General features: G+C 43.5%; 1 protein-coding gene across 1 annotated transcript; it reads right to left on the bottom strand.

The window, feature by feature from the left end:
* Positions 1-3,426: 3,426 nt before the first annotated feature.
* On the bottom strand, positions 3,427-7,836 carry NR0B1 (nuclear receptor subfamily 0 group B member 1). Its single transcript, XM_051795079.1, has 2 exons — positions 6,843-7,836; positions 3,427-5,328 (listed from the first exon to the last, which is right to left on the bottom strand). The coding sequence occupies exons 1-2, from the start codon at positions 7,414-7,416 to the stop codon at positions 5,084-5,086; spliced, it is 819 nt and encodes a 272-aa protein (XP_051651039.1). The 5' UTR covers positions 7,417-7,836; the 3' UTR covers positions 3,427-5,083.
* Positions 7,837-9,529: the final 1,693 nt, after the last annotated feature.

The following is a 9,529-nucleotide window of genomic DNA, read 5'->3' as shown; positions in this document are numbered from 1 at the left end:
TTGAATCTAGACTTATTCTGCAAAGTGCAAATCAATGATGCCACCCTAAAATAGGGATGCTGGGATCAAACAGTACCTGGGTGTCTTTGTGGTTCTCCATCCTCTCCAGAGCCTCGATGCCCCCACCAGACTGGATGTCGAGTTTTCAGGCAGCTCAGTTAAAACAAGGTGAAATTCTTTCTCCGTGACAAAATAGTATATATGTGTATATACAATAAAAGAACAGGTACTTTTTTCTGAGCCTGGAATTAGTGTAATTTCCCTGATATAAAATAAGCAAATAACATGAGCATACACAGAAGAAAATGTGTCTGTGTATCATGTGTGCTTGTATAACACTTGTGTGGTTATTTACCTACATCTAGGCACCCTGTGAATATGTAAAGGAATCTGGGCCAATTTCATTACTGACACGAGCAATGAAATGACTACTGATTTATATTAACAACATGATTTATATCAACAATGTGAATGATTCGTGGATTTGCATAGAGCTAACAAGTTATAGTCCTGTGACCTCACGATGCTTGTTGATTTAAGGATATTTATGTCAAAGTTCATTTGCCAGTCTCTAGTTGTTTCAGCTATTGAATCTTACTTTGTGCATTTCAGATTTAAAATACTAGACTTCAAAAATTTAAAATAAATATTATGAGTCCTGAGGCAATATGTGTGTGTGCAGATCTCAAAATTTCAAAATGTCTTGATGTAATATTTGCTTACACTCTTCAGGACGCTTTTTCAGTGATGGAAAAACAGATCACCAACTGACCTTTTTGGTATTTTATTTCATTTTATTTTATTTTATTTTTTGCCATATATTGCAAAGCCCAAAAGATCCACTAGAGGAATAAGTTCTGTCTTTGAAAAGAAATGAAAATGACTGACAGTATCAGAGATTAAAGCCAGTATATGAGGCCAATTCAAAACAAGAAAATTTAAGTTGCAGAATCACACCTTTGGTAGGAAAGTTACTACTTATTAGGCATTAACAGCGTTCACAGTCTGCCCACCACAACAAAATGTTACAAAGTTTAAAGCAAACTACTAGAAAGATTATCAAAACAAAGGTTATATATTAAGGTCAGAAAAGTAAGATTATAAATAAATGCTATGCTTTTTCTTACCTAAGAGAAGTACTCGTAATTATATACTGAAAATGCAACTTGGTTTCTAAATTATCCCATCTCAGATTTCTTCAGGAGAGAGGATATCAGGCAGCAGTAACTTCTGCCACATGGTGCTTTGTGATGAGAAGCTGGTGTCTGGACTGGTGGTGTCACAGATCTGACCCAGAGCAATGGACATCTACATTGAGGTGGTGGGAATGGTTATTTGTACAGCAGTGCATCTATCTATGGCAGTCACTGTGGGGATTCTGGGACTAAATTTCTTGGGAGGCTGCCCTTAGTTAAAATGTCTCTAGCACACTGTAGGCTATAAAAAAAGGGTGCTCCTGAGGAGTATCCGGCCCAGAATGGCAGAGATAGAGAGCAAACAGAGAAAATGCAAAAATATCCTTAGAAGTCATGTCAGTATTGAAGTAAAAAGCTGCCTTTACTGGTACATTTAAGAGCTTGAGGAGAAATGCTGTGCTGCCTCTGACAGTGCAGTACTCACAACACAGTGTAGCACTGCTCAGCAGCACACAGGGCTAGAGGCAGGACCTTCCCTCCTCAGGAGTCCCAGATAGCCAACTAACAGTAGTCTGACACACTACCTGAAGCTCCTTCTAGTAAAGGCTACATCACCATGGAAGCATCCTTCTCCTACACCCGGCTTTCCCTTCTCCCCTGCTTCCCTCAGACCTCTAGCGGGTTGTCCTACCCCTGCTGCCTGAGACATCCAGAAAGATCACCTCTTGTGTTACAGGAGTGGCCATGGCCATGTAGGCTATCTGACTCAGAGTTCACCCACCCTGCACAGGGCAGAGGTGGGGTAGAAAAGGATCTAGCTCAGTACTCCTCCTACGCAGTACAAAAATGTGCTGCAGAGCACTCACGTTCAAAGGTGAGAGGCAAGTGAGTAGTTTTACTTAATCCTGCAAGCAAGATTTATTTGCTGGTACAGGGCTGAGCAGCTGCTCTTCATGCCTGCACAGTTGCCAGTATGGCCCTTTCTTCAGCAGCAGCACAGTGCAGGAGAGAACAGGCCACCTGTTCCAGCAGGTTACTGAGGATGCCTCTGTCCTCCTCTGTGTCAGCTTCTGGGGTTGGTTCTTCCTTGCTCTGCAAATTTTATGGACTCGACAGAAAATCCTCCCACAGGGACCTTTTTGCTCAGACTCAGGCATGTTTTGTGAGTTACAATCTCTCTCCAACCGCTTCTACTCAGCTCTTAGCACAGTGCCCCCACAGTAAAATCAGACCCTTCACCACTCAGGTCCAGAACCCCACCAATCTTTTCTCCTCCATTCTTGCATGGTTCTCCCAAGCCTTCAGCTTGGTTCCTCCTCCAAGACTTGCTTTGTCATTCCTCTTCCTCTGACCTATGAAGAGACACATTTTTTTTGCCATTTCTCTGCAAAAAGCCTTGATAAATTTGTTTTCCCATTCAGATTCTCTACTTATGTTCCCAGGTACTTCCATTAGAATAGACAGCAGCTAAATGACAAACGGTATTGCTGGTCCAAGAAAGATACAATAGAGTACAGTTCAAGGTGTATTCATTGTGCACATTTTTCATGACAACTTCAGAAAATTGAGCAGAATACAGAATTTGTTCAGAGATCAAACCTGGAGATGTAAGCAGGTCTCCCCAAGTCATCAAAACTTTTGTATTTAGTAGCACAATAGACCCAAACGGTCTCAAGGTGACTGCTCAGCTGAAAATGCTGGCCTGTGACCAAGGTTCAGCTATTACATTTGATTGTTAGGAGTACAGCAAGCAAGTCTCTTCTGCTACTTAGCAGAAGAGTCTGAACACTAGTGTGCATATTAATACATTCTCAGTGGCAATTAAGTTGTTTTATTCTGAGGCTGTTGGAGTTTGTTTAGTCCTTACTCAAGATTCATCATTTGCCAATCACTATTGAAATGTTTATCATCACACTTTGGACTTTTGTGGAAAGGGGGTTCTATTTCAGGCATCCTTGAAAGCTAACTACTGTTAAGCTCATATGCTGTTTGCAGAAAAAGAAGGAAACATAGATGTATATTTATGTTACAGAGACAATAGGTAAGCTCAGAAGCTTTTGTAAACTCATAGAACACCTATAAATACACAATAAATATTATCCATATGTAGATGTTTATATTTGTTATAGGTGTGGATATGCATGTGTGTGTACACATAAAAGGATCAACTTAACATAAAGACTAAGCCTGCTCTATTATGGTCTGAACTGGTGTGAAGTCTGCACTGGTAGTGAAGTTTACTTTACTTATATATTTTTATTTCTTTTGAATTTTTTGAGAGTTCCTCATGGCACACAACTCCAGACAGTTATGTGAGCACCAGAGCAGTATGTATTTATGGACACCATAGATTTTCAGGATGGGAGCTGTGTTTCTTGCTCTGTTTTGTTTGCTCAGTGATGGTCTCCTAGTCCATGAGGAGACTCTTATTGCCATGGCAATACAAATCTCAGTGATAAAATTTATGGATGAACTTGAACCTGTAGGAATGTCTGGCTACCTCTCTATCCATTTCTACCTCCCATAAGTTTTATCCAGGTAGGTACAAGCCAACAAGAGTCCCCCTGATCCTTACCTCAGTGTAGGAGTTGTGATTAGGCTTTGCGCAAGGTGGCAGCAAAAGAAAGCTCTTCATACTTGTTCCTTTTCCCTGCACACCCCCTATCAGGGAGAGTTACTGCTTCAACTTTATTAATTGTGTTTTAAAAGACACCTGTTGCTAATGGTAAATATATGTGTGAACAACAGAGAGAGTTACTGATATTGTTTACTTTGGGAACACCGTCACACTTCATTCTTCATTATTTACCAATATTCCCCAGGGAAAAGGCTAGAAAGTTGCATGAAAAGAAAGGAGAAGCAACAAATTTCCCTTAAATCACTGATTTTCCCTTTATGATTTTATTTTTAAAATAGGATTTTTTTTTTTTCAGAAAAATCACAACTTCTTCGGGAGAAAGAAGCAAGTCCAACACAACAAAAACAAAAAAAAAGTGTTAAGCTCAATGCTTAATTAAGACATCTTCATGCTAGCTGACAAATTTTGATGGATGTACCAGTGTTACACTATGTTTCAGCATAATAGTTTCATTTTTCCGTGGGAATAAGTAGTCTGAAGAATCTGACTATGGAAATCCCAGCTAGCAGTTATCTACATGAAAAGCAAAGAGAAGTGCAGAGTCCGCCCTACTCATTCTCCAGATGCTAATAAGCATTTGCTGTTCGGATATTTTTAGAGGCATTTTTGTTTATTTGTTGTTTTGGGGAGCAGAGTTATTTTATTCTCCTGGATCCCAATGTGTGTTGAATAGAATATTTTACCGCACGCATTAGAGTTGATGAAGCTACTTTAAGGTTCATTAAGCCTCAAAATATTCTTAATGCATCTTCCCCATATCAAAGAAAACCCTAGGTGAGTATTGAATCTTCATAGACTTCAACTCTGTTAAAGTCAATAGAAGTAGTTCACTGACAGTAAGCCTTTGATAGAGCCATTATTTGAACTGTGAGTAGAATGGTTGCTATAGTATCTTATTCTAATATTACTGAAATATGCAAAGTAAATGGCTTGTTCATTCCTGTTTTCTGCCAATTATGCTTAAAATGTAAACCAAGACCTCTGCTTATTTTGAAAAAGCAGGGATTACTCACCTTGAAAGTACAATATAGTAAGTGTGTTCATTGTTCAGAGACATGGTAAAAGAATAACCATTTGACTTTGGATATGAACATTCTCCACAACCTTAAAGCTTGTTTTGATGACCGTAATCTTATTCCAAAAGCACTGTTTAATAAAAATTCATTTCAGATCTTGAAGAATATTTTATTATGGAATACAAAAATACTATCTATGTAAAAACAATAAGTTAGTTTATTTACAATACTTTACACTATTCTGCTCTAGGGCTTTCTTTGCACTGGACTTACTTTCATTATTTTACATGTCTTTATAATTTTGCACAAAGCATTTCCAAAAGCATGTCATCCATGTTCACCGCTCCAATGATGGGCCTGAAGAATAATTCAGCCATCACATCAGCATTAATAGATCTTAACAAAGATAAAACAACATTCAGCTTGGCAAATCTGGCTTCATCACCTCTGTGAATGAGTCTGACATGTTCATTTAGAGCTTGTTGTGCTTCCCTCTGCAGTCCTTCAATGTACTGTGTACACTGCAGTCCAGGTAAATCTGAAAAGAACAATAAATTATTTTTTTTACATATGTTCTCTTTCTAAAACAACATTATTCTTACAGAACGACTACTAAGAGCTCATAGATTGTAATCATCACTCAAGGAAAGAAGTAAATTAAATTGCCATAGGACTTTTTTTATGCAGAATAAACATATTAAATTTTATTGGGCAGAACAAAGTCTTATTGTGCTGGTATTCAGGACCTTTAATACTCTTATTCACTGGACAAATATGATGTTTGTAAACATTCACTTAAGTGTTAAACAAATTAGTTGATAAAAACTTTGACTGAAGAATATTTTCCAAAACAATGTTAGAGTGGGCTAGACAATAAAAATAACTTTTTTAAGTTGTTCACTTCTACAAAAATATGTCACATTTAAGGCTTCCTTCCACATTCTTATTTAAGGCTTCCTTTGATAACTGTTTCTGCTCCAGTTTACAAGTGGCAAGTGCAGACTCCAACACATGACAGAAAGTTTTCCAGTGAACCACAGTAAGGATACTGAAAGACAGAGGCTGCAGAATTAAGGCTGTTTGTGACCACAGAATCATTAAGGCTGGAAAAGACCTCCAAGACCACCGAGTCCAAACATTATCCTTACACTGCCAGGTCCACCACTAAAACCATGTCCCTGAGCACCACATCTACACATTTTTTGAACACTTTCGGGAACAGTGATTCAACCACTTCCCTGGACAGCCTGGTCCGAAGCTTGACCACCCTTCAAGGAAAGATTTTTTTCCTACCGGAATAATGTTTCTAACTTTTTTTATTAAATCAGCTTCAGATTTTGACTTGTGTCACATTAGCTTCACCACTGTAACTTTTTCTCTCTTATTGGTATGGAAAGCGGAGCTACATGAGCAGTATGATAAATGCAAAGTAACACTGTACAAACTTAACCATCAGTAACTAACAGTTTGACAGTGGGAGTGGAGGAAGATCTCTGTCCCACTTTCACAGGGTACTGCCATGCTTGGGAAATGCCGGATCCAGCCTGCCAGCTACCTTTAAGGTGAGTCACCCACATGATAATAAGCATCAGTACGATCTATAGAAGTGTCCACAAATAGAGATGGTAAACAAGTGCTACACACAAAGCCAAAACAGCACTTCGTTGCTGAAGCCCTGAGCCCTCTCTTGCTCTCCAGGGAGTGCAGACCTCCCGGGCACAGCACGGGCAGACCCGCGACCCTCGGGCGGGCGTGGGCAGTTTACACGCTCCCGCAGAGCGGAAGCTCCGAAACCAGCGGGGAGCCGCTGCTGACTCCCAACTTTCCCTAAGCGACCGGCCGGGTTCTCTTTGTTCTGTGGAAGGCGCCAGCCCTCGGGAAGCCAGACCTGGCCGCCACCGGCCACCCTCCCTGCTTGACACCCGGGGTCCTAAGGAGGGGGTAGAGGGTGAAACCTTGCTCCTCGTCCCTCTCCTCCACCACCTCTTTTCCCCAAGGAAAAGCCCCGCTTCGCTGGGAATACCAGCGGGCTGTCCCCGCCCGGCCACTCACCCGGGTTGAAGAGCACCGTCCCCTTGAGGTAAGCGTACTCTTTGGTGCTGATGTCCAGGCTCCAGCACTTGGCCAAGAAGCCCTTGATGGCCTGGATGTCTCCGGCCGAGGGCAGGTGCGGGCCGTGGTGCTGCCGGCCCGGCGGCGGTGCGGGTACCCGCGGCGGGGGCTGCTCTCCGTGCCGCCGGGCCGTGAGGATGCGCTGCAGCATGCTGGGCTCCGCGCTCTCCACCGTCTCCAGGGGCACCCGGTCCTGTGCCAGCCCCAGCAGCAGCAGGGGCGCCCAGCAGCTGCGGACCAGCAGCAGCTGCTCCTCCAGCGGCAGCTCCTGGAAGCAGGGCACGTTCTGGACGAAGCGCAGCGTCTTCACCAGCACGGCCGAGGCCGCCTTGCAAACCACCTGCGGGCTCCGCAGGGCCACCCGCCGCCTCGACCCGCAGGGGCAGCCGCGGGGAGCCTGTCCCGTCGGCGCCGCCCGCTCCTGGCGCTCCTGGCTCCGTAGGATGCTGTAGAGGATGCTGCTGTGCCGCCTGCCCTCCGCGCAGCAGCGGCAGCAGCGCTCCACGCAGGCCATGGCTCCCCCGGGTCCGGCGTCCGTGGGCCGGGCTGAGCCGCTGGGGAGGCTCGGCGGGGCTGTCCCAGCCTCCTGGTCCCGCCGGCAGACGCGCACTGCTCACCCTCTGCCCGGCTCTTAACTTATTTATAGCCGGCGGGGTGTGTGTGTCTGTGTGTGTGTGCAGCCGCAGGCGCTGTGCCGACGGTTCAAAGGGGCAGACACACTCTTTACTGGCTGGAAAAGAGGGAGGGGTGGGGGGAATGGAAAAGGAAAACCCTCCTCCTCCTCCTTTCCTGAGACAGCGATACCGGAGGGAGCCGGCCGCCCCTGCCCAGAGGCTGAGGCGTCTTTAGCGACAAAATGCCCCCTCCTCGCTCCTCTCTCCGGGCCCCGGAGCGGTTGGTTTTATCCCGGGATGCTTCGAGCGGGGCAGGGCAGGATGAGGTCAGCAGCTCCCGCTGATCTCTCGTTTTGCCACCGTGGGAAGCAGCTCTCGTCTCCGCGACTCCCGCGGGGCCCCATCCGGAAATGACAAATACCCGAGAGGTCTGGGAGAGGACAGAGAAAGGTGTATTGGGGGTGGGAGAAGTGCTGAATAGGTCCAAATAATAAAATTCCCGCAGCAGGGGGAAAAGGTGACACCACTAATGATATCAAGGACTTTTGTGTATGCCTGCCCTTAGGAGCGATGCCTCGTGCGCCAAATGAACTCCTTTTAGTGCTGCCAGGGAGGAAGGAGGAAAAGTAGACGTGCTCCCGCCCAAATCGGGTGCTCTGTGAGGAGTGCAAACAAGGCTCCATCGCAGTGCCCTGCGGCTGACACTGCTGCAGCACCCGCGGGGATCCTCCATGAAACCTCCGCCATTAATAATTCCCTTTCCTTGTTTTGCCACACAAGGTCCATCTTTCTGATCTCATTTTGTTCATCCATTTATAACATTCCATTTTCCTTTCGGGCTCTGCTTGTCCATGACTCTTTCCTGTTACACTTAGATACCTATTCTTCTGAGACCCATCTCCTCCAAGTGGTATGTATACATGAAAGCAAGGAAGTAATCCTTCCAGGCCTTGATGATTGCACAGGAGGCACGGGGGAATGGTGATTGCCCAGATGTGGACTCTTGAATGAAAACTAAGCCCATTTATTTTCTCAGCTGGGCTAAGTAAAAGTGAGTGCAGCAGAGAGGAATAAATAATCGCTACAGAAGGTAAAGAGTTACTTCTGCCTGCTGCATATGGGCTAAACCAGAAACATTTTCTTTTTATGTGATCTGGAAGAATCTTGGCACAGATTTAGAGAAAGTAGCCAGTTGCAAGCAACCTTCTGTACCTAGTCCATCGGTATCTGCTACCAAGGGAAATCTAAATCACTCCTGAAAAGCCACATTTTCTTTCAATAAAGGTCTTCGCATTTTTTTTTAAAGCAAATATCATTGAGTGCTTTGGATTTTGTAGAAACAAAATAATTTTAGACTGGATCTCTTTTCCCTGTTAAGTCAGTCCTACCCTATCTACTTACAAAGGTATAGAGTCATATAGTCATTTCCTTCTAAGTGTTTCTCCACAATTCAGACTCAGAAGGAATATTCTTTATAAATGGCTTATACCTTTTGTAAGGCACTTTTCTATAAAGCTGTATAAAACTCTGCTGGGCTATCTGACACAAGTAAACCTTTTATTCCAAATGCAAGCTGTCCAAAATCTAGATCATTATACTTTTAGTTTTAACTATTAAATGCATTTTTTTTCCACAGACCCAAATATGATAAAGCTCTTTATTGGCTTTGCAGTAGCAAAGAACTGCTACAGTGCACCAATTAAGTGATGCCCGCAGTTTGCAGACAGATCAGTTGGGTCCCTGGAGTAGAAAACAATGCTGTTTCACCAAATATCCTTTAAGAAAAAAATGATGCTAAAATTCCAAAGCAAATTTATTAATATCGAATGTTAGCAATTTTTTCATTTGGATGATATCACTGGTAATGGGAAAACTCTCATTTATTTGTCTAGAATATTTCTTTGCCATTCCAGATTGTTTCCTGTTATATTCATCAGTGTTTTCTCAACGTGTTAGGATTTTGGATGGTTCTTTTTGGCCTTTTCAGTTATTTTCCTTCTTCTTAGTTTTTGG

This window comes from Manacus candei, unplaced genomic scaffold (genome assembly GCF_025592945.1).
Source record: "Manacus candei isolate 608988 ecotype Guabito, Panama unplaced genomic scaffold, ASM2559294v1 h1tg000041l, whole genome shotgun sequence".
Lineage (NCBI taxonomy): Eukaryota > Metazoa > Chordata > Aves > Passeriformes > Pipridae > Manacus > Manacus candei.
The sequence above is the reverse complement of the archived record's forward strand: the minus strand, read 5'-3'. Positions and strand labels throughout refer to the sequence as shown.

Coding starts and splice junctions, on each gene's coding strand:
- NR0B1 (XM_051795079.1), bottom strand. CDS start 7,416: ATGGCCTGCGTGGAGCGCTGCTGCCGCTGCTGCGCGGAGGGCAGGCGG. Junction 5,329..6,842: donor GACGGTGCTCTTCAACCCGG/GTGAGTGGCCGG, acceptor TGTTCTTTTCAG/ATTTACCTGGACTGCAGTGT.